The sequence below is a fragment of the Pavona decussata genome, unplaced genomic scaffold (assembly GCF_977016875.1).
Source record: "Pavona decussata unplaced genomic scaffold, jaPavDecu1.1 SCAFFOLD_59, whole genome shotgun sequence".
NCBI lineage: Eukaryota > Metazoa > Cnidaria > Anthozoa > Scleractinia > Agariciidae > Pavona > Pavona decussata.
The window spans coordinates 2,084,685-2,110,424 of NW_028145481.1; the positions used below are offsets into that span (position 1 = coordinate 2,084,685).

At 39.5% G+C, this 25,740-nt stretch overlaps 2 protein-coding genes across 3 annotated transcripts; both read right to left on the reverse strand.

Moving 5' to 3' along the window:
- Positions 1-574: 574 nt before the first annotated feature.
- LOC146479392 (uncharacterized) lies at positions 575-24,596 on the reverse strand. 2 transcript variants are annotated; one of them, XM_085111033.1, is made up of 5 exons: positions 24,523-24,596; positions 14,799-15,083; positions 13,990-14,212; positions 3,422-3,540; positions 575-1,260 (listed from the first exon to the last, which is right to left on the reverse strand). In XM_085111033.1, the coding sequence occupies exons 2-5, from the start codon at positions 15,060-15,062 to the stop codon at positions 1,033-1,035; spliced, it is 834 nt and encodes a 277-aa protein (XP_084967159.1). In that variant the 5' UTR covers positions 15,063-15,083; positions 24,523-24,596; the 3' UTR covers positions 575-1,032. The 2 variants fall into 2 exon arrangements, with proteins under 2 accessions (XP_084967159.1, XP_084967158.1); XM_085111032.1 differs by lacking the exon at positions 24,523-24,596 and adding an exon at positions 22,168-22,335.
- LOC146479393 (uncharacterized) lies at positions 15,299-20,749 on the reverse strand. The gene is made up of 2 exons (XM_085110866.1): positions 18,545-20,749; positions 15,299-15,441 (listed from the first exon to the last, which is right to left on the reverse strand). Exons 1-2 carry the CDS (start codon positions 20,688-20,690, stop codon positions 15,299-15,301), a joined length of 2,289 nt encoding a protein of 762 aa, XP_084966992.1. The 5' UTR covers positions 20,691-20,749.
- Positions 24,597-25,740: the final 1,144 nt, after the last annotated feature.

A 25,740-nucleotide genomic window follows, 5' to 3' on the forward strand; every position in this document is an offset into this window, starting at 1 on the left:
GAATGGTATATTTTTGCAGGTGAGACGGTCAAACTTGTGCGAGACAGTGTCCATAGTGCCTCCACATCCTAACTTCCTGAAGGTGAAATCCATGACAATGAACCCAGGAAGGTAAATAGTAGGTGCAAAACTGTTTCCTTTGGCGTCCGCAAAATGAGATTAGGACGTCATTGATTCTCCGTGGCCAACGTCTTCGTTTTCTCGATTTCTCAACCTCAGAAAACCGGTCAAATTGAACCAAAATATTCAAAACTAATTAGAGAAATGTTGTAAAGTCATCAAAAGGTAAAGGTAAACGAATTTTAAGATAGACGTAAACTTGGAAAACATGGCTGTCACAATCTTGTTGCATTAGAAACGCCATGTCAGGCGAATAATCACATGTCAAATGAAATTGTTGTCAGTCAAATTTTAGGAGAAGTCGTAAACTTTGGCAGTGATGGCTTCAATAGTGAAAACGTTATTAATATTCAATAAAGTCATCACTTTACCGCCTTTCCCTTGCATGCCACCAATAGAAAAGGCTCCTCCAAGCAAAAATGAAAATAAACGAATAAGAAGCAAACAGTTTTTTTTTTTACATTATATGTTTAACTTTATTTCAGCTCTAGTTACAGTTCTTAGCGTTCCAAATCACTTCAAGCGGTTTATGATAAAAAGGAATGTTGCTAGCAGCAGTGGACAGAATTAATTCTAAATTGATTGTTAACATTATTATATATTGGAACTACTTTTCCACGGTATTTTATATAATTGTGCTGAGTGCCAGAAATTTGACGCGTTTGTTGGTCTTGTTCTAGAACACTGTAAATTTATTTTGTGTGAAAACTAAGATATTAATATCAAAAACAAACAACACTGGCTATTACGCTTGTAATAAAACGACTTACGTTTAGATGCTTACAACAAATGTACGTTTTACATTCACAATCGTGAAGTATGCTGGAAAATCTTGTCTAATCAATACGTTCCATTACTTGTAACGTATTGGAAACGTGTATTCAGTTAGTTGATACGCAATCCAAATCCTACTTAGTTGGTCGGCACCATGGTAATAAACAAAGCCCTCGGGTCAGGGTTTTGTGCTGCATGTTTAGCAACTGGGTCAACCATTGGTATCAGTGTCGCCCATTTCTTACTCTCGTCCACTCCAAGGAACATGCCAACGTTTGGACTAACGCCGCTTTTTCCATAGCATCTGAACAGTGTGAAGCCCCAGTATGTATAAGGTTGGAAGTTTGCTAAGTCTGATGGTTCTGTCTAAGAGGATGATAAAAATAATAACAACAATGATGCCGATGATGATGATGATGATGATGATGATGATGATGATGATGATGATTGGAAGGTGTAGTTCTGTTGGTCTCAAAATTCAATAGCGACGTTTGTAAGGAGACGAATACGTTTCGCTCGTCTCAATACAAAAGTCTGTAAATTTCCTAATTTACAGACTTTGACACGATACCCCAGAGAATGTCTTTTGTGCTGATTTTAAAGTGCTCTTCCCAACAGTTCGATTTATGGTACTTTGCTTACGTCGTCATGGTTACGGGATTTAGGGGAGTATGAATATAGAATGTTAAGTGCTGACATCACAAAAACTAAATTTATGAACTTATGGGATTTTCTCAAATATTCTTAAAGAGCATAGGCTTTGAACATATTTCTTGGGTCATTCGGAGGATAATAGTGCTAATATATCTCCTTAAAATTACAACAAGGTGCTGATTTTTTGCAAGTAGGCAATTTTTTATCATGCTCTTTTCGATCTTCGTAATAAATCCCATAAGTTCAAAAATTCAAATATTTGTGACGTCACACTTAACTGCTCTTGAGAGGAATACGATTTGCTCCCGTCTGGCCTTATTGCTCAGTCGATTCGAGTAATCCGGGGCCAGTTCGTGGGTTCGATTCCCACCGATGTGTAAGAATTGTTTTCTTTGCCTTGTGTGGTGCAGTTTTCCATTTCCTTCATAGAGCTAAGGCTCACTTAAAAATTCATGCGTTCACCTCAGCAATTGAGCTTTCACTACATAGTTAACACTATACTTCACCATTTGCGCCTTTCCAAGAAAAAACTCCTGCTTATTGAATGATTTGGTGACCCCTTGGTACCGGCTGCCAACTCTTTAAACATGCGACTGTATTGGATATACTTTTTTTAGTTTTGTGTTATCTTTTTGGTCGTAACGAGAAGTAACAAATGGTAGGCATGAAAATTTCCTTCGAAAGCCTGGGAAATAAATGATTCAAAGCTCATTAATAATTCATAAGCCTATTGACCTATCAAATGGTCGATAAAACATCACGTGCAGTGGTTTTTGAAACCCGAAAAAACCTCCTCCTTATTAGTAACTATGCGGTGTTTAATGTTTTTCTCGTATGCTAACTTCCAACGTTCACAAAAGCATCATTGTTATGAACTCTCTTGACACACGCTTTTTCAGGAATGTTTTGAAGCCGTTCTAAAAACTCGCAGCCCGTGTTTTGTCGGGCCTAAATTATTATAAGTCCCGATAAAACACTGCTGCTCGTGTTTTAAACATTACATAACACAACGTTAAAGCTGTCGTGGAGAGAGACAATTTGGTACTTGCAAGAACTTTAAAAAGCAAGCTACAAAATAAACATGTTACGTATAGTTTATCATAAGTCACTGTTTCGTTTCCTCGTAATCGGTTTATATATAGTATACACTGGTGCTATCGATTTTTTTAGATTTTTCGATTCTCCCAATTTTAAACATTTTCCCATTTATCTGTTGTTTACATGTTTTTAATCATTAATATGTTTGTAAATAGCTGATGGTGCTGAATTTTTAAAAATTCTTAATGTTTATGTAAATATTTTTTTTTGTAGTAGCTTTGCCTTTATGATACCAAAAAAAATAAACGTTGGCAGGTACATCGCAACAGCTAAGTAGCCAATTACTGCGGACCCAGAAATAAACTGACACATGTCTCGTACGTCTAGGAATCTTGATGGTTTTAAACGTTCGAGGGTTGTCCGGTATTATACAATTCAGCCCTGTTTTGGCTGCCATATGATTATCCATAATAAACTATCTATCCTATCTACTCGAACTTAGCGACGGTGCATCGAGGCCTTATAGCTATTTGCTATGTTTCAGATAGATACTGCTAATGGGCAGTGCACAAAAAAGTGAGAAATAGTTTGTTCGGTGCCAGGGCAAAAAGAACAATTAGATGAATTAATCTTTTTCATTTTGTTGAGAAGACTATTGGTACTGAGGATATATTTATTTAGCCATAAATGGAGATGTCTCTTAGTCTCGCTTTTCATTGGTTGAAAAAGTGGCGCGAGATTTTTAAACCAAACAAATAGCACACTAAAGCAAAGCCAAATCAAACGTGAAATTATTTTCGGCACTGAAATGAAACCGATGTAATAAATAACTTACTGTAAGAGTGATTCCATTTCCTACACTCTCTGCCGTAATATACTGTCCAGAATCTTTGTCGTTGCCTTCGTAAAACAGCAGATTAAACGACTTTCCAACATTCGCTGCTTTGACCAGAGCTGAATAATAAAATTATAAGAGAGATAATTTAAAAGCAAATTCAATTGCAATATACATGTATCCTTAAATGTTTCACTTGCGAGAAGAAAAATTACCAAAGTCAAGAATATGACCCGAGATAAACCTTAACATTCATTTGTTATAAGCTGTAACTGAATAACATATAATAATAATAATAATAATAATAATAATAATAATAATAATAATAACTAATAATAATAATAATAATCAGATGATAATAATAATAATAACAATAATATTAATAATAATAATAATAATAATAATAATAATAATAATAAAAATAAAAATAATAACAAGAAGCTGTTTCCAGCTTATACTCGGCGTAAAGCCTACAATCTTTTAACAGTGATAACCTCCAGCATCGCCAATTCCCCCAAATAGATAGCCTGCGAGCAAGCTCTCTTGGGGGTGGATCCTCTTTCCCCCTCCCGCCCCCCACCCCCCACCCCAAAGAGAGCTTGCTCGCAGGCTACCAAATAGATAGATACAGAGATATAGTGAGGCAATAAGTAACCACCGGATAGAATTGCATTTCTTGCAGTCAGAATGAAATACAGGGGAAAACGACATTTGTCACACGAATGCTTTTTACAATCCCCGGGCTTTAATAACTCATTCTCAGCAGGATATCTTGCTATGGGTGGATATCCACCATAAATTCAAAAATTCGCAGAAAAATTGCGTTACTTCCGTTTCTTTCCAAATTTGGAGGATATGACGTTCATTTATTAAACCAATCACATACCGAGTTTGAGCGATAACACTTCAATATGGCATATACAACAGATTTTTTCGCTTTCGCATGTTTGGGTGAAAAATGGCTTCGGCATTCAGAGCTCCGCGGGTCGATTTTATTCCCGCAGATGATGTGTTAGAAAATATTTTTGGTCATGAAAACTCTCTCGAAGGGATGTATAATGAAGAGGAAAGCGATATAGACCGGCAGCAAGAAAACTAGAGCGAGGAATCGAGGTAAGCGCTCAACACAAGCCTTCGCGTCTGTTTGCGAAAGCGACGCCATCGAGCACATGGTTTTGAAATGCGAAGATATACTCCTCAGGTTACCTTTTTTGCATTTGAAATCTCATCTAGTTCTTGAATATTGATCATGAATTCGTATCTGTTGGTAAAAAGCTCAATAATTTTTACTGAAAGCATCTTTTGAGCGATGTGATTCAAGCTATTATCGGACGCGTAATTAGATCCGCTGTTAAGTTCCCATGGAGAAATGCATTTCTCGACTGTGTTTTGATGCGAGTGCATGGGCAAAAAAAAATCATAACTAATTTTTGATCTCTTCTTTTTCAGCCAAATTTTCAGGAAATGTTGCTGACATGAGAAGGATCATTTTCTTTTTCAACTTTTTTTACAATTACATATCACTAAAAAAAAATATTTTCCTCAGATTTTATCAATATTTTTTGTTAATTTTTGTGAATTAAGATTTTTTTTTTCAGAAAAGTGCTGGGTTTCTATGATTGGATTAATTTTTTTCTGAGAAGCCCATTTTATACACTTTAAAATGAGATATTGTAGGCCACATTGCTGTAAATGGTTGTCGAGATATAAAATAAACGTTTGGTGTGGAAAATTTCGCCCATTTTTGGCCTGTTTTCACCTTTCGTTTAGAGACAAAAACCATTTGAACGGTCCTAATATGTATGTGACGCCGGGTCAATGACGGATCGTAATTTTCGGTATGATCTAGACCCGGGGGGGGGGGGGTACTCCCTCATGTGACCTTAACGGGGACGTGCGGCCCGATAGGGTATGATTTTCAGGGTGTTTTGTCTTGAACGCGGTATCTATTTCATCACTTTCTGTCTTAAACAGGGTATCCCTACATGACCTAATGGCTTAAACAGTTTGTGATTGCCAATGCATTAAAATACAGTAAGAAACTAGTGTATTCTTATTTCATTCTAGTCTTAAACAGGGTGTGATTTTGGGTTAAATGTCTTAGAAAGGGCCTGAAAATTTTGAATTCTGTCTTAAACGGGATAGGGAAATCGGAGAATTGTGTCTTAAACAGGGTCAGGGTTTGAGTGCCCGGGCCGCACCTCCCTACCCAAGCATCTGTTGAGTACCCCCCCCCCCCCCCCGATCTAGAGTAACGTTACGCATCACGCGTACGTTTATATCCTTATACGTTTTACAATGTTTCGCTGTTTATATTTTTAAATGAAATTCAGAGGAAAGCATTTGTTATGCACCTTTCATTTGAAGACAGAAAGCGTTTCTACTTTGATTGTTTTTCTATAGTAAACGTGAGACATCTTTACCTATCTTGGCCCGCGAGGTCATAGACTGATTTAGTTGCCAAATTTCTGTTAAACAAAACTAACCTTGAGGCACTCAGGTTAGCCTAAAAAACACTCCAGGTAGCCTAAAGAGCACTCCAGTTAGCCTAAATAGCACTTAGGTTAGCTTAAATAGCTCCCCGGTTAGCTTAACGATTAGCAGTTTATGTTGGGGTTGTTCATGCCTCGCATGCCTCGCATGTTTTGTTCATGCCTCGCACGTCTGGCTCGCATATTGTAAACACTCCTCACGGACCGAAAACAAAGAACGCGACCGAGAATTTAAAGAATTTGATAACACGACACGAAAACGTAACTCGTACCAGCCGAGTACAAAAAACGAGACCGAGAGCAATAACTCGTGGCCCGAAGTCTTATTTCTCGGCCCATCACGACCCCAAAAAGAAAAAAGAATTTGATAATGCTTCCGAAACCTTAACTCGGTCCGCCTTACGGCCCGAGTAGTAACAGCGGATTGATGTTAAGAAGGCCTACGACTCCATAGGTCATGGTTAGTTAGAGAAAATGATGCTGTTACACCGGTTTCCCGAATGAGTGTGTGGTGCTGTCCGAAATCTGTCGAGAAGCTGGAATACCAGAATAGTGGCCACCACGAAAAAGGGGAGAGAGGCTTCGGAGACTATAAGGTTTAGAAAGGGTCTACTCCAAGGAGACGCCCTCTGGGGCATGCCCCAGGCTCTTCACGGTACGGTCTGTCTGAACCCGATCGCCAGGAAGATAAGTGCGTCAGACGGGTATAGACTTTCTAGGCCTATCGATACAAAGGTCACGGATTTTCTCCATATAGACGACCTAAATATCTTTGCGGCATCGGAATCGAAACTCACCTGTCTGATGAAGTCGGTGAAAGCTGCTAAGGATAATTGTCGGGTTGCAATGTAACTCTAACAAATGTGTGGTCTCACACATAAAAAGAGGGGTCCCTGTCGCTAATAGCGTGGGAGTGGAGGTTGATGGGGATGCCAAGATTCCGAGCCTGGAGACAAGTCAGTAATACAAGTTCTTGGGCGTGCTCGAGTGTCTGAAGCAAGAAGAGAAGCTTGCGCTGCTAAAGCGTATCTCCGTAGGATGTCCTTGATCTGGTCCAGTCCCCTCTCGGACTACCACCGTGTGACTGCATCTAACTAGTTTGCAATGCCAGCGATGAGTTACTTTATGGCCGATAACAGAGTTAAGTGAAATAAATATAGAGGATTGCAAGATCGTAGTAGAGAATGGAGGCAAGCACCCTTGTGGTTCAACATACATACCTGCCAGGAGATAAGGGAGGAAGGGGCTTGCGCTCGATCAAGAGGGAGAGAGTATAAAGAAACCAAGGTTAGAGCAGCAGCAAGTTGTTCCAGAACAGAGATCCTCCATGGTATTCACCCATCAAACCGCAGCCTGTCTACGAAACAGCGGAGGCACAGGCTTACAGGGATGTTCCGGTCTATGGGGAATTTCAAGAACTGAGAGCGAATAGAATAGACGCCAGGATCGTCAAAAACCAACACAAGCAAGTCATAGCGCTGGAAATGAGCTGCCCCTGGGTGAGCAACCGTGACAAGAAGACGTCAGAGAAGACCATGAAGTATGCGCCTCTCACATGGGAGATGAATCAGAGGTACACGGGGTATGAGATTGCCCACTACAATGTCATCATAGACGTGTTGTGTTGGGGCAATGGTCCAGGGACTTAAACGATACGCTACAGATGTTGATGGGCAACAGAGCTAAAGATGGGCTCAGGAAGATGCAAAAGGCGTGCCTCTCAGGAACTCTAAACATTGCTCGCACGTCAACGTCGCAACTTGAGCACTCGCAAAGACTCAGTCGCCAATTGGGCCTTTTTACTTGAGAAAGACATCTTTCAAGTTTTACTTGATCCCTTCTTTGTAATTAGTTTTTATTCACTTTATAGCCACGGGCTACGCTGCAGACGTTTTAACTGCTATATAATATTATACAATGAACTGTGTAAAACTCGCGTTTTGATTGGTCTAGAGGAGTGTGTGATTAGAGTATAGACGCACGATTGACGTCATCGAGTGGTGTGACCGGCGCACGTGATCAGAGTCTAGAGTCCAGCCAGAGCGACTGGTCAACAAAGTTTTGCAAACTGTTTTTGCGAGTAGCGGACAAACACGGGCAAATTTCGCAGGAAAGGAAAACTGCCCAAAATTGGACAAAGACCGTTCTGAGAGTGACCTCAAACAGGATAGGAAAGCTGGAACTTTGTTGTGACGTGAAAAGGAAGCAAATATTTGTCGAATATGTCGCCGATAGAAATCCAGTAATGGCGAGTAATCGATTACAAATCGCAATGAAGCGACTTGCATGCTGTAATATTTTGGGATCAGGATTTCCTTCTGGAATAAAGGTTAGTTTTGAAAATATTGTTAGTGAAATTATTTCGGATTATACTCTAATTTAGAAGATCACAGTTGCATGTGTGTAGTAGTCTAAAACTGAGTTTGCTGGAAAGTTTTTGACTCAGCTCAGGCAACGCGGTGCCCGCTCACGAAATGTGTTGAAATTTCTTGGTAATTGTATAAAACAAATAGATTCCATTTTGCCGAGCGTCTGCACTCTGATGACGCACAGAGGACGTCAAAACGTGGTGAGAACATCAGTTACGCTACTCGCCTGCGGCTCGTAACGTACTTCTTTGTTCTCACGACGTTTTGACGTCATCTGTGCGTTATCAGAGGGCAGACGTACGGCAAAATGAAATCTATTTGTTAAATAATAATAATAATAATAATAATAATAATAATAATAATAATAATAATAATAAAGTTGTTAGAGCGCTGAGAGACACCCAATTTTGGCATCCATACAGATAACCGAGTTCCAAAGATCAGAGATCGGCACGTGTGCTAACGATATAATAGTGAGAGCTTCAAATTGCACTGTGGCACTTTAATACCCAGACCGACCATGAGATTAGAGCAAGGAGATCTGATTTGGTAATTGTGAACAAGTAAGAGCGGACTTGTCAAAACATTGATATAGCAGTCCCAAAGGACACGACTGCAAAGGCAAAAGAAGAGAAAAAACTGGATAAGTACCAGGACCAAGCCAGGCGGATTGGAAGGATGCAAAGAGTTCGATTCAAGGTACTCCCAGTGGTAAAGTGAACATTGGGAACTATTCCCGGAAAGAAGGCTAGAAAGCAACTCCCTCAGGTGCATTGGCGTGGAAACCTCTGCGGAGCTAATACAAAAAAACTGCCCGAATTTTAGTACTGAAAGACATATCACAGTTGAGCTGAACTGTGGGTTTCCTTAGGCAGGTCTTTTTGTTGCAATTGCCTGGCATCCATTGAGATGACCTGGTTGTAACGACCTGTGACCGGTGTGGCACTTGAATAATAATTTGAGTATTTGAATATTTTATTTATTAAATAAATAAATAAATAAATAAACAAACAAATAAATAAAGGTGACAAGCTGCTTTGCGTGGTTGAATAGTTGAACTGCCTGGTCATCGTACACTGGAGGGGCCAAAAACCATTGCTCCAACGCGTTTCTTAACTTCTTTAATGTCAAATATCCAATGCGGTAAACGTTGCGATAAACGATGCGAAAGCAATATTCGATACGGTTGCTAGAGAAATAAACAAGGAAAATACAAGTTACTACAGCAAAAGGACGAACCAAAACACAAGAAAATAGAAATAACAGACTAAGCAGAAATGATGAGCCAAAAAATAATACTTACAAACGTTATATGGCCTTAAAAACGGACAAACGAAGCGATGTAGGAAAAAACGCAAAACCTGAAACTGTATCCTCCAAAGCACAAAACGAGAGTGAATAAAAAGCAAAGATGCGAATTTATACTAATGAACTTGGGAACAATAGAGAAAGTTATGGGGAAAAAACTAACAGAATAATAATGAAAACGACATGCAAGCGTGACACACAAAAAAATGTTCCAAAACAAAAGAGTTCATTCATGAAGAATGCCGCCGCAACAGTACACCATAGCAGGCATGTATGACTTGTGTGAGCAGCTACTGCCCACAAAGCTGTACACTAGTGAGAAAACTAAGACCTGCATGTAAAGTGAAGTAATGTGTAGACTGTACCGGTAAGGCCCTCGAAAGCGTCTCCCACATCCTGGCGGAAAGTGCTGCCCTGACACAACTAAATACCTGTCTAGGCATAACAATGCATTCAAGATCCTGTTTTATGAACTCTCCAATGTTACATGAAACACCGGTTGGTTGACAAAGTTTCACCTTGGCCCTCGCCAGTGATGCCACTGATCCACATTATCGACTGAGAATCGAGTGACATTTTGGGATGTCCCATATATGCAAAGCACCACGAAGTCAGAGCTAATAGGATTGATACAAGGATTGTGAGTCACAAAGACAAAAATGTAACCATGTTAGAAATAGACTGCCCCTGGATCGAAAATAGAGATGAGAAAAATCAGGAGAAGCTGATGAAGTATGGCCCCTTGACGTGGGAACTGAAACAGCACTATATATCAAGGATACTAGGAAGAGGAGGGGTGAAAGTACTAGCGAATATGCAGAAGGCTGTCATTTTCAACAGCCTGAACATTAGCCGAACTTTTAAAATACAGCCGAAGCTCTCCCTGTGACCACTTTCGTATTAGCGAAACTCTAGCTACGACCACTGTTACGGAATGTTCTAGGTCCTATAATTAGCGGCCAAGTTTTTTGTCAATTTCGTGCTAGTTAATTTTCTGTATTGTTTTATATTTTTCCCGTTAGTCTCATAGGGGCCTCTTAACACTTGTGGCACTTAGTTATACGTACTCGGAGTATAAAGCACATGTTATTTTATTTTTTCTCTGCTTTTTCGGTTGCGTGTTCTGGGGTAGCGCATATCTACCGTTTAGTTACAGATATTATGTCAAATCACTGCCGTTTAGTTTATCTTTATTAGGAGATGTCACCGATAAGGTTCGTATCGTCTTTTTTATGCGTCTTGTATTATTTGTTCTTATTTTCGTTTCACTTGCAATTTACGTTAATGCTTATTTTTTAATTGACTGTTCTAGAACCAGTTTGCTGAGTGTTTTCGCTGATTGAATAAAATTTTGACGTAGCGTTCGCCGGTATTTTTGCGGCTACATCTGTTCTTATCGAATCGTTCTCCAATGGTTCTTCAATTTCGAGGATGACTTCGAACTCTTTTGGCAATGTTGGTTTTTGGCGGCCTCGAAGTACTCGACCAAGCGCGTCGATGGATGAGGGTGGCGTTCGCTTGGAGGAGATTAGTCGACTTCAAGGAACTGTCTCGGCGTACAAGGGGCGATACAATGACTTTAGATCTTTGTTTGCGAATAACGCGACAGTTACTGAAATTATGATGAAAAATAACTGTTTGGATGAAATTTTTACGAGATGTTCTTTAGCAGTTGAGAGTCTTCTACACATTCTGGTTGATGTGGAAGAAAAGGAAAGAGTGGCACGCAGTTACCAAAGTGAATTGGATGTGAGGTGCCTCTTCCATGAAGAATTTGCTGGTCGGATAAGGTCCATCGAACCGACCCCTACGCCAACCCCGCTAGAATCGCCTCGCGTCACCAGACCAAATACTTCAGGAAACAGTACTTATCCGTGCAGTTTTGATTGAGTGGTTCGGGATTCTGTAAAGCTTAGTTGCTCAGCTAAAGATGAAAAGGCTCAAGGAACAGCAGAGGCTGAAGGAAAAGCAACTTGAGTTGGAAAAAGAGAGGCTTAGAGTTGATACGGAGATGGAGTTGCTAAACACCCGTTCTGATGCTGAACAAGCTAAGATCGAGTTATCGTTGGTTAACGTGGGACGCGAAGGCTTGGCCGACAGACCCGTTAACCTTGTCAATCTGCCGATACAGGCTTTGCAATAAACAGTCGGCGAGTATTTTGAATCATGCGTCAATGAAGTGCCAAGAATATCTCCCACGCCACTTCAGCAGCCTGAAAGAATATTACCTTTTCAGCAATTTTCTCACCCTTCCGTAGATTCGAACGACACTCTTGAAGTACAAAGGCTCCCGTTGTTGCAGCAAGAAGCAATGAAATGTCAAGATGAAACTGTTCGGTTGGTAGCTACAGGGTTGGAGAGGTTCGAGATGCCCAAAAGAGAATTAATATATTTTGATGGTGAATTGATGAGGTACCCTCGCTTCATCAAAGGAAGTTGTAAGCAGCCTTACGCCGTACGAACCCCGCTAGGCTGGACACTTATTGGCCCCCTTGGACAAGCTTCGAGTTCTGACGCTCAAGTAAACTTCGTTAGTGGAGGTCAAGAGTTGCTGTCGACCCAGTTCAAGAGATTGTACGATGCAGAGTTCTCGGAATCCCAGTCATGTACGAAACAAGCATTTTCTGTCGAAGATCACCGTGCGCTTACCATTCTGGAGGGTTCGGCACGTAAAGTAGATGGCCACTACCAGTTATCCTTACCCTGGCGTTTCCGAACCCCTTGTTCACAGAACAATCGCTCTGTTGCCGTGCGGAGACTACATGCCCTTGAGAAACGTTTTCGATATGATCCGGCTCTATTTGAGATGTATAGAGACACCATCAATGAGTATATTGTTAGTTACAGACATTCTGTCAAGTCACTGCCGTTTAGTTTATCTTTATTAGGAGATGTCACCGATAAGGTTCGTATCGTCGTTTTTATGCATCTTGTATTATTTGTTCTTATTTTCGTTTCTCTTGTAATTTACGTTAATGCTTATTTTTTAATTGACTGTTCTTGAATCAGTTTGCTGAGTATTTTCGGTGATTGAATAAAATTTTGACGTAGCGTTCGCCGGTATTTTTGCGGCTACAACCACCATTGTGAAATCGGATTTAAACCGTCACTTAAACTCTGTAACCAAAAGCTCTCGTAAGGAACTTCTCACATTAGCGACCGATACCACTTTTGGGAACTACCAACTGATGTTTTCCATTGTTTTTTTAAAGCTCTCGTGAGCGACCACTCAAATCACGATCACGGCAACTCTTTTTAAAATAACACATTTACAGTAATTTAGCACTGCCTAATAATGTTCGTAGATACGGCTGGATCAAGACTGAAACCGAGGTAGACAGCTTTATGCTAAAAGCTCTGGTAAGCGACCTGCCTCTATGGTTTCAGCTTTTGGTCACTTACGAGAAAGTCTTCTCGTAAGCGACCAGCTCTAGTTACGACCACTTTTTCCAATTCCCGAGGTGATCGCTTACGAGAGCTTTGACTGTAGTTATTTAGGTGCTTAGGCTTTGTAGGCTTGCTATTAATTAAAGTCTTTTCTCAGATATTTGTAGTGTAAGTTTCTAATACTGGCCACTTTCACATTTGTGATCTAAATTTTGAATTAATGAACTCGATTGATTGCTTGAATCATTCCTTCGTCAGTTCGTCTGTCTGTGTGTTCATTGATTCATTCATTCCTTTCTTCCTTCTTTCCTTCCTTCCTTCCTTCCTTTCCTTCCTTCCTTCCTTCCTTCCTTCCTTCCTTCCTTCCTTCCTTCCTTCCTTCGTTCATTCATTCATTCATTCATTCATTCATTCATTCATTCATTCATTCATTCATTCATTCAGTGAAGGAGTCATTCATTCATTCATTCATTCATTCGTTCCTTCCTTCCTTCTTTCCTTCCTTTCTTCCTTTCTTCCTTCATTCATTCATTCATTCATTCATTCATTCATTCATTCATTCATTCATTCATTCATAGGTTCTTTCTTTCTTTTTTTCTTTTTTTTCTTCTTTCTTTCTTTCCTCTTTGTTTCATTTAATTTATTCATCACATATTTCTTTTAGAGTTTTAATCGAAGGATCACAACAAAGATGCCATTAGCGAACAAAACATAGCTTAATAAAAGGAACTCATAAGGAGCCTACTTTTTTTTGTATAAGTGACACCATTAACATCACCAGTTCTCAAGGTACGTGGTAAATTGAACTCGTATCCCATATATCGATTTAGAGTCGGAAATATATTGCATTGCAATTTGAGCCCCAGTCCATCCTCATCAGAAGTGTTGTGTTTAGAAACAAACAGTCTGTATCTCAGCTGAGGGGTTGAGGCGATTTTTTTTACAAAAACTCGTAAAACATTACTTTCACGTTTCAGGCATCTTATTTAAAGTAAAGTCACAACATTCTTACTCATTTTGCCACTTTCAGGAACAAACGCGCCATTACAGAGTACTTTCCCTGGTTCTTTGGAATCTGTGCTAATCAAACCATTTGCAACGAGGTTCCACAGTCGATACTTGACACCCGACTTGATTGATTGTGCCAAAGACAGGTACCAAGCAGGAATCTTCTGGTGATGAGAGACATGGAAACTGTCGGCTTCAGTAGCGTCCATTGTAGAACAACCTGACGCCTAGAAACATGGAAATAAGTTACGGTTATTGCAAAGGACGCGATCTTTTGGGACTATCGTGAAATGAGAATACACGGAATAGCCAATATTCATGTCTTTTTGAGACCTATACTGGTTTAAGAATGAAGAGAATAGTATCACGTTCATTCTCTTATTTTTTGGCAAAGTTTCAGGTTATATTTACAGTTCCACGAGCTTGCGTTGGATACAAGATGGAAGATTTGCCAACGAGGCCAACAGTATCGATTTTGTAAAATCATCTCGTATGCAACAAGGGAGATGGGATAATTTGCTCTTATTAAAACAACGATGAAAAAATACTAAATCTTGCCGATTAAGTGATATTTTCTTTCCTCTATGATGTGTTCTGTTACCATATTTGTGGAGCATGGAGTATACCAGCTCATATACCATGGCCGCTAACCCAATCAAAACTCTGAAACTGCCCTGACTAAAATAAAAAAAAAATAAATAAGGAAATAAATAACTGTTCTGTTCCCCTGTACAAGAACATAACGCTTAGAAATACAGTTATTTTTTTAATTTTACTCTGGCTATTCCTACTCAAATTATCTACGTGCAATACCTGTTTAAGGGTAACAATCACTCTGAGTTTAGCATTGTCTTCCAGTTGAACGTCGTTTGCAAGATCTTCGTAATCTTGAAAGTTATCATGGTAACGCTGGAACTTGACGTTGGCTGGTGCGACATCACCTGACAGCTCATCAGAGAACACACGCAGAAAATGAAGACGCAGCTCCTGAACTGCCTCGCCCTTGTTGTAAGTTATGATGCGCTTGGAGTCACCGTACGTAATATGTACTTTTCTTGACTTCTGCAAGTTTGACATCTCAGTGGTGCTGCCACTTCTCTGTAAAACAAGATATTTACTGCACAGGTTCGACTAATGAGCTAGTTAGGAAAAGAAGCTTTAAAAATTTATAGTTTCAGGCCATTTGGATATCTGCTTCATGGATCATGTATATATTCTTCATGAATAACTCTCTAAGACTTTTGGAGTCATTATGCATCCAATAAACAAATTATTCCGACGAAATAAGGTCGTTAATTTCCGCTCCGTTATTATCAAAAGTCTGTTTTTGGGCAGTCCTCTTGTAAAATGATTTTCATGAGATGAAAATTTCCTGTCAAGATAACCGATCTAATATGGCGGCTATCCAAGGTAGTGGCGTCATATGACGCCATTATCGATAGGTAAGGTGGTTGTCCTGTGGACAAACCAATGAGATGTTAATGATCGAACGAGGTTCAATCATTGTAACAGAACAAAATCCAAGGGGGGAAAGAAATGTTGGTGGTATTGTTCGACCCGGTTCCCCAAACCTTGAGCCTTTTTCAGACCAAAATATGTAATTTTCCGGTATCCATTTTCAGACCTGGTTTAATTTCTAGCTCTATAGAATTAAACCCATTTTAAGACTTTCAGACCAAAATGGTTGAAGGGGCAGTGTCACCTATTTTAGTGTTACTTTGAGTGGCCAAAAAACATACTTCAATCGATGGAATCGTTTAAATAATGGTTCAGTTTTGTAAACAATAACCTTACTAGTGCACAGAAACTAGTTTTAGTTATGTTTGGCTGTGGATGGCTTGGATGGAAATGGATTACAACTTGAAAAAATTGGCCAGCTTTTTCAAGTTCTTCTTGTGTATATGGCGGCGTATTCCCTTACGATATTCATTAAGTTCACACTGTTTTAACTGAGGAGTACTGGCCCCCTCATTGACACAATCATACTTTGGACGCCATTTTCATAACTTATACTTGCCTCTGATTCGTCAAAACGTATCACGTGGACAAAAATCGTCGCCGATTGATCGCAAACTATCGGAAACAGTTAACGATTGTTTTTCATATCGTTGTTTCCTCACTTCCGTGTTGCTAATCGTCGTAAACCAGACGAAAACCTGACGTATCTCTTACGTCTTGTTTGCAATCATTGGCCATCAGACGGCGATTGTTTGGGGATGAACGTAAAAGATGAATTCATTTACGCAAACTGTTTGGGATCGAAGCCATCGTGAGCTGATTGCGATTGTTTGCGACGGAGTTACGCGCATATGGATACTCTAACGTACTAAAATCTGTAACTGGCTGTTAATGTCAAGGAATTTGAAAATATTACAGCCTCAGCCTTGACCTGATAACGCGTCAAACCGGTCCAAAGTAACATAATGGATGCTTGCCGCACGTCATAAATAACAAGATGCCCCTCTAATGGCATCACCCGGAATGCTTAATGTAGCCCCAATTATTCCCCATTGTATGTTTCGCAGATATTTAAAAACTATCCTCCCTTGGCAATTGAAATAATTGTCTGAATGGTTTTATTCAGATATATTGCGTGATACTTATCGTTGTGTTACTAGGAATCATACCAGAAATAACTATGCAATAACGTCATGACCCCGCTGAACTGGTCTGGCCTCCTCTAGCTCTAATCCTTCGCGTTGATTATTCGATCTGTTTTTTAAAGCAGAGTTTCTTTGCTGTGAACTCTCCCAATTTCCACCGTTTCAACTGTCGAGTACTACCTAGAAGTTATTATTTCGATTTACTGCTTGAAAAAGGTTTGTTTTCTCTCTGAAAACGGCAGATCAAAGTCTTAAATTCATACATGTGGCCGCCATTGAACAAAAACAACTTTTCGAAATGATGACTTGCTTTGACGTCACATAGGTAGAGATAAGTGGGTCCCCTCGCTCGTGATATACGCGCCGATAATAGATTTTGATTGGGCTGTTTTTGTTCATGACAATCAGAACAATAAATCCCTTCTGGGAGAGGGTAGAATTTAATCAAGGTTTAATGAATAAATCAAATAATGATTTGACGTCACACAGGAAGGGATGAGTGGGTCCCCTCTCTCGTGATATGTGCCCGAATAACAGATTTTGATTGGGCCGCTTTTGTTGCAATCATCCCTACCAGGGGAGGACATATTTTAACGCATAAACAAGATAGACGATGAGAAGTCCAAAGACTACTGCAAAGCTGACACAACGTAATATATTTTAAAACAAGATGCCCCTCTAATGGCGTTACACGAAATGCTTAATGTAGCCCCAATTATTCCTCATTGTATGTTTCGCAGATATTTAAAAAATATCCTCCCTTGGCCATTGAAATAATTGTCTGAATGGTTTTATTCAGATATATTGCGTGATACTTATCGTTGTGTTACTAGGAATCATACCAGAAATAACTATGCAATAACGTCATGACCCCGCTGAACTGGTCTGGCCTCCTCTACAATAGCTCTAATCCTTCACGTTGATCATTCGATCTGTTTTTTAAAGCGGATTTTCTTTGCTGTGAACTCTCCCAATTTCCGCCGTTTCAACTGTCGAGTACTACCTAGAAGTTATTATTTCGATTTACTGCTTGAAAAAGGTTGGTTTTCTCTCTGAAAACGGCAGATCCGGAGTTTTAAATTCAGACATGTGGCCGCCATTGAACGAAAACAACTTTTCCAAATGATGATTTGCTTTGACGTCACACAAGTAGCGATGAGTGGGTCCCCTCCCTCGTGATATACGCGCAGATAATGGAGTTTGATTGGGCCGCTTTTGATCAAGACAATCAAAACAATAGATCCCTTCTGGGAGAGGGAAGAATTTAATCTAGTTTTAATGAATAAATCAAATGATGATTTGACGTCACACAGAAGTGATGAGTGGGTCCCCTCTCTCGTGATATGTGCCTGAAAAATAGATTTTGATTGGGCCGCTTCTGTTGAAGATAATGAGAACAATATATCCTTACTAGGGGAGGACAGAGTTTAATGCATAAATTAATGTGCACATTTATGACACCGATGAAAAAAAAGATACCCGACCGAAACCTAGACACGTCATGCCCTGCGGGCATTCCGTGTAACAATATTTCGGCTGGCCAAACCAGCCTTCTTCAGGTTTAGATGTTACTAAATTACATAAATGAAATTACAATATATATCATGGAGGATGTTGCAATACATGGGAGCAGCGGAAATGACGTTTACAAGGTGGTACCAAAGGATGAGGAAATAAGTAAAATAAAATAAAAAAATTACAATTCATCCCGTCTATTCAAACCGTGGGGTTCCAAGGTCCCCGCTAAATCTATAAGAAAAGATTCTCTGGCTTTTCTGATTGAATCACGTGAGGAGTGGATAACTTCAAGTGGTATTAGTTGCATGTCAGTGTGGCAGTGGTTAGATTGAGAAAGAAAATGTTCAGAAACAGTGGTTGGTTTGGATAAAATGTTAGTTTTGTCAACTGGGCGTCTATGTTCGTTGAATCTGTCTTTGAGACGTCGCTTAGTTTCACCTATATATTGTAAATGGCAGCGGTTACATTGTACCATGTAGATTAAATTTTTGGTGTTACAGGTTATGTGTGAAGTGATGTTACGGGTTTCGCCTGTTGAAGAAAATGTGTAATGTTTAAGACCGTTAGTAATGTAAGGACAAGTGGCGCAATTTTGTCCACAGCGGAAAGATCCTGGTGGTGAATTAGTGCTGTTAGGAGCGGTGACAGTCGGTAGCTGTGCTTTAACTAAAATGTCGCGAAGGTTGGAAGTGCGTCTGTAAGCGACGATAGGTGGGTGCTTAAAAACGTCCCTGCAACGGTCGGAGGAAAGTAATATGTTAAAATGTTTGCGTAATATATTAGAGAGGTGAGGAAGTGCTGGGTTATATGTAACGACAAAAGGTATGCGGTTAATAGAGTCGTTACGGTTAGTTTGCAGAGCGTCAGTGCGAGAAATATTAGCAGCTCGTAGGAATTGTGAGTCCAGGAAGGTGTTATGATATCCTCGTGCGAGGAGATAAGCTTTTAATTCATTAATGCGGATTTGAAATGTAGCGTTAGTAGAACAGATACGGCGGATGCGAAGAGCTAAGCTAAATGGAATAGATGTTTTAGTATGTTGAGGATGGCATGATGAACTAAGAGGATGTTGGTGTTTATCTGTAGGTTTAGTGTATAGGTCAGTTTGTATAGTGCCGTTATGTAGAGATACCATTACGTCGAGAAAAGGAACGTTAGTTAATGAGTGACTGCTAGTGAACTTAATAGTGGGATGAATATTATTGAGGTAATCGATGAATATTTTAAGATGATCTAGACCTTCAGTCCAAATCATAAAAATATCATCAAGGAACCTCCACCAGGTATGGACATGGAAAGGAGCATTAGAGAGAGCGTTAATTTCGAAAATGCCGAGAAAAAGGTTAGCAAATGAAGGAGCCATCTTAGTACCCATGGCAGTACCATGGACCTGAAGATAGTGTTGCTGATTAAATGTGAAGTTATTCATGGTCAGTATTATGCGTAAAAGGTCACAAAGTGTCTCAGTAGGAATGTGTTTGTCCGTACGAGTTTCAAGGAAGTGACGGCAAGCATCAATTCCTTCGTTGTGTGGAATGTTGGTGTACAATGATGAAACGTCGAGAGTGACAAGCATGGCGTTACTAGGTAGAGTTCCAAGGTTAGAGAGTTTGTTAAGGAAGTCAGTAGTGTTTTTAATGTGCGAATCCAAGGAAGAGACGAGAGGGTTAATGTGGTAGTCAACGAATTGTGAGATGCGTTCAGTAGGGTGGCTGTTAGATGAAACTATGGGGCGTCCTGGGTTTCCAGTTTTGTGAATTTTAGGTAAAATGTAAAAGCGTCCAGGTTTAACGTCAGTTTGTATAAGGTATTGTTTCGTCTTTTCGTCAATGTAGCCGTCTTTGAGCATGCGTTGAACGTAAATAGTAACTCGTTGTTGAATTTGGTTAGTTATGTCTCCGTCTTGTTTTCTGTAGAATTTAACGTCGTTAAGCTGTCGATTACATTCGTCTATGTACCAGGTTTTGTCCATCACTACCGTCCCAGAGCCTTTGTCGGCCGGCTTGATAACGATGTCTTGTCGTTTCTTAAGATTCCGTAATGATTGTCGTTCATGTGAGGTTAAGTTGTCGGTTATATGATTGAGATTAGAAGTGGAGATGTCTTGTTTGATAGCATCTATGTATGCGTTTAATGCTGAATCTCTGTTAGTGGGAGGCGTCCATGAGCTTTTGTTGCGGAATGGGTTAGTTGGGTTAGGATTAGAGGCATTGTTATAATCGTGAAAGTATTCCGTAAGTCGCATGCGTCGTGTGAAGTCATTAATGTCAGCTGACACTTCTGACCAATTAATACGTCTGGGTGTAGGGCAAAAGGTTAAACCGCGAGCAAGAACTGATGATTCGTCGTTAGAAAGTGGAGTTTGTGACAGGTTAATGACAGAGGTTGTGTCAAGTCTGATGGTTGTGCGAGTGTTACGTGGTTTGCGTTTACGGCGATTACGTGTACGTGTGGAGGCTTGTGTATTATTGTTAAGAAATGTGTTAAGGTTATCGCTTACGGTGACGTTAGAATTAGTGGCGTGTGAAATATTAGTCTTTTTAGCACGTCTGCGAGCGAGTAGTGATTTAAGAGATAAAGCCATTGAATTAATTCTACTAATATAAAAAGAAAATGTTTCCGGTGTACAGTGTTCTTTTAGAAGTTTCTTGCAGCAAGCAGGATCTTCGTTCACGGCTTTTGCAGTTTTTAAAATAAACAAGATGCCTGCTATACTGGCATTACGCGTGATGCTGGGGCTGATTCATTTATTCCAACTGTATGCTTCGCCGATTGATAAAACTATCCTTGCTAGTGGAATAGTTTAAGTCACGACGATCGCGTTACGTTGTTTCCCTTGTGTTACGCGACTCAGACTATCACCGGAAAGTTAGCCTCCCACGGCCACGCAGACGTTCTTAGGGCAGGAACGCGTGACGAACCCCTAAGAACGTCTGCGTGGGAGGCTACGGAAATTTGTGAAATTCCAGTACGATAACGTAAGCTTCTCAATGACCTCTTTTCAGTCTCGCGTCGTGGTCTAAGACTGTCAAACAAAGCACGATTCCTTCGCCAGGAACTCACCAATTTCCACCGTTTTACGTGACGGCTTCTTAGAAGTTATTCTTTCGATTTACCGCTTCAAAATGGTGAAATTTCCGTTTGAAAACGGCACACTTGAGTCCAGAACATGTTATAAACAATATGGCGCCAAATTTAATGCAGTTTTAATTAAGAAATCAAATGATGCGTTGACGTCACACAGGTAAGGGTGAGTGGGTCCCCTCCCTCGCGATATAAGCGACAAGAATGGATTTTGATTGGCCTGCTGTTGTTGAAGACAATCAGAACAATACATCCCGAGTAGGAGAGGGGAGAGTTTAATGAATAAATTAATGTACCGATTTGTGGATACGAGGAAGAAAAAAAAAAAAAAAAAAAAAAAGAAATCGACCCGTTTTTAGACACGGTATGCCCCCTCAGGGTATCCCGCGTAAAGATACCCGACCGAAACCTAGACACGTCATGCCCTGCGGGCATTCCGTGTAAAAATAAAATTTAGGAATATCCTATCAAACCAGTGTTGGCAACTCCTAGTCTCTCAGTAGATAGCGGGTTTGTTTACGGCACCTACCACTGAGAGGGCGTTTAAGAATTGCAGCTAATTGTCAGTGAGTAAGAAGATTGTCACTGAATTGTCTATGTGTGAGGTCGAAATTTAAATACTAAAGACAAATGCAATCATGCAGTTACACCACAAAGAAATAAGCCCAGTTGAAGCCGCTTGGTCCGACGTTCGACTTGAATATAGAAGAGTGTTGTTGAAGTCGGCTGCAAAGTTGACCTTTCGTTTTGTTCAGTCAGTCATTTTCTTAATATTTTCAAGCTTTCATGTGTACTCAGTGAGTCAGTGGTGAAAACAGATAAGGATGAGGTTACAAAAGAGTTAGTAAGTGTGAAAAATGATCAATGTTGCTCATCTAGATCGCCAGTGTTGTGGACATACCGTAGAGCATCTTGAGGCCTGTTATCACTGTAATTCATTGAACACTATATAAGAACACATGGCAGTATTCACTTACCTGTAAGGGATGGGACCGGCGATATCAAGCTGTACGACAAATTTAACGGATGGCAATCCAACACCGAAGCTATCTGCTATATGTGACCTATCACTATGGTTCCAACATGTTTATTGAGACGGCTGGATATTAATTGCATTTTTTTAGTGAGGCGTGCAATCATTATTACTTATTTGTTTCCTGTACGTAATTAACCGCGATTCAATATAGAATGTTATGACCCCCTTCATCGGTCTTGAAAGCGCTAACCCGCCAGTTCAACTTCGCCCTTTCTGAAGTTTAAGCAGCTAGAACAGTATCTAAAGTGACTTTAAAAATATGTCCTTTATAATCGAGACGTATTGCTTGGAAACCACGTTGCACGTTTAGTTGTATAACAGTTTTTCGTTGAAATTGACAACATTTAATTTAGTTTATAGCGCCTCGGCCATACTGAAATCAACGGGAAAAAACCTCGGTCCGTAAATTACAGTACGGACCTCGCCGTTGCTTAGTAAGAGGCATTTACTCTAGTCATTAGCTTCCTACGACTGAATGACCTATCAAAGTCAATATTACTGATATAATGGCCATCGTCTCCATGGAGTTCAGTTCATAACAATTGATGTTAAGAAAGCCACAGAGGAGAACTAACACATTTTTCATTTCCTTGTCGGCGGCGTCCTTTGGACTAACACTGAGTGGCATTAATCGAAACCGATATTTATAAAATGACAGTCTCCTCTATGGTGTTCAATTCAATGATTGGTAAGCTCACTAAAGCGATTCAGTGACCCTTTAGACAATCGTTATTTTAAACAATCATTTGTTTTGTGAATCTTTGACAAACAAAATTCTATTTAGGGTTACCAAAACCACAAAAATTCAGTTGTACTTGTCCTTCGTATTAAAGACGATAAAATGGTCTCTACATAATGTCTAAAATTCAGGTGAAAATTTTTTTAAAACCTTTTCTTTCACCCGGCTGAAAACAGTTAAATGACTTCGTGGCGGTAACAAGACCTAACAACGCCAAAGATAATTATAAGGTATTAAATATATTCAAACAAACGAGTTAGGGTAGTTATCCTTTTTTTAAATTCGATTGTTCATTTTTGTGCAGCCCTAATTTTTGAAGGTTAGTTGAAAATACCCCTAAAAGAGGCTTAAAAAATCGAGCCCTAAAAACAGAAAGACTACAGCCGCAGCTGGTTTTTGTCTTAATTTCCTTGTCGGCTTCTTGTGAACTTACAGAAGTTGAACAACCCACAGAGTTGAGTGGACGTTGTCTGTTCAGCACAATTAAGTAAAGCAATGGAGCGATACCGTTGTCATTACTGAGACAATCCATGTTGAGTCTTTTGTTTTCATTTCCTTACGGCTTCCTGTAAACTAAGAGGGAACTGAATATCGAGCCAATATTTGTAGAATGATTATCGTATTTATGGTATTCATTTCAGTACAAAGTAAGTAAACCACTGAGGCGATTCATTCATTTTTGAGCAACGTAACGTGATCATTCCATTGACACCTTACTTTGAGTATCACCTAAATAACCGACAGAAAAGAATATCAATAGTATTTTCGTTAATTCATAAACATCCGTAAAGAGTCTCTACAGAATGTCTTATCACCAGATAGAATTTTGGAAATTGTTCTTTTCACGTGACAAGATACCTTCAAATATAGATTATTGCCGACGTAATTTAAACTCCAAAGCTACTTCAAGTACCCAGTCAAGTCTGCCTGTCCTTATATTATTGTTAGGCTCAGTTTTGAAAGTCAGTTTCTTTCGAAGACTGCCTAAACAATAAAGAACTGTCAAAATCAGAAAAGTTTTCGTTTTTGTTTGGAATATGGACGCTTATCGGGCCTATCTTTTAACACGCTACTAGCATAGTATTATGGGATTGAAAAGCCAAGTGCTCGATTGAAAATGTATAGCCGGAAAGCTGGAAGAATGTAACTAAATGTTGTTGCGTTTTCGAAGACTGAACCTGAACTCATCCTTTACAACGCCTAAATCCGCTAAATCTTTTCCTTATAGTTTCCTTGTTGCTTCCCTTTCATTGGCTCACCGAATAGTATATTGAACTCAATATTTATATTATGACCATCGTCTCTATGGTGTTTAAAGCTCACTACAAATGAGTAAGCCACTGAGGTGATTCAGTTATATTTGACACAATCATGATCAGCGTTTGAAAACCTAAAGAAGGTATCACTTCTCCGGTAGTCTCTGTTCCGATAGTATATTAAAAAGTCGCCACGTAATGTCCAATTCCTGTGTTGTGTACATAGAGTATCGTGAGGCCTGTTATCACTGTAATCCATTATACACTATGTAAATAAGAGCACAAGGCAGTATTCACTTACCTGGAAGGAATGGAATCGGCGATATTGAGTTGCAACGTACTAACTGAGACAACTGGTTATTTATTAATGGCATTTATAAGCGAAGCTTGCAATCATTATTAGTAATTAATTACTTCCGTACGTAACCGTGGTTCAACATTTGTTATTATTTCTTATCTATTTCGACATTTGTTATTCCGCATCCTTTATTTAAAGGGCAACCTTAATATTGACTGATTAACCTAGCAAAAAGGAACACCGAAGAGCAGGACTGATGATTTAAATAACGGATATATTAATGAGGGTTTTATCTGTATAAATCTCAGACGAATATAGAATGTTTTGTTCCTCTTCATCGGTCTTGAAAGCGCCAACTGACCTGTTCAACTCCGTCCTATCTAAAGTTTAAGCAGCTAGAACAGTATCTAAAGTGACTATAAAAATATGTCCTTCAGTTAAAGGCAACACGTATTGCTTGGAAACCACATTGCACGTGTGAGACATAATGAAATCAACAGTGAGAGCATCGATCCGTGACTTACAGTATTGACGTCTGAACGCCGCCAGATAGTAACTGGGTATTTACTCTTCTCATTAGCTTCCTACGACTGAATGACATATCAAAGTCAATATTATATAATGGCCATCGTGTCTATGGTGTTCAGTTCATTACAATTGATGTTAAGAAAGCCACAGAGGAGGAGAACCATAAAATTGTTTCATTTCCTTGTCGGCGGCGTCCTTTGGGCTAACACTGAGTGGCATTAATCGAAATTGATAGCAAAAAAAAATGACAGTCTCCCCTATGGTGTTCAATTCAATGATTGGTAAGCTCACTGAGGCGATTCAGTGATCCTTTAGACAATCGTTATTTTAAACAATCACTTGTTTTGTGAATCTTTGACAAACAAAATTCTATTTAGGGTTACCAAAACCACAAACATTCAATTATATACTTGTCCTTCTGATTAAAGACGATAAAGAGTCTCTACAGAATGTCTAAAATTCAAGTGAATAGTTTTTTAAAACCTTTTCTTTCACCCGGCTAAAAACGGTTAAATGACTTCGTGGCGGTAACAAGACCTAACAACGCCAAAGCTAATTATAATTAAATATATTCAAACAAACAAGTTAGGGTAGTTATCCTTTTCTTAAATTCCATTGTTCATATTTGTGCAGCCGTACTTTTTGAAGGTTAGTTGAAAATACCCCTAAAAGAGGCTTAAACAATCAAACACT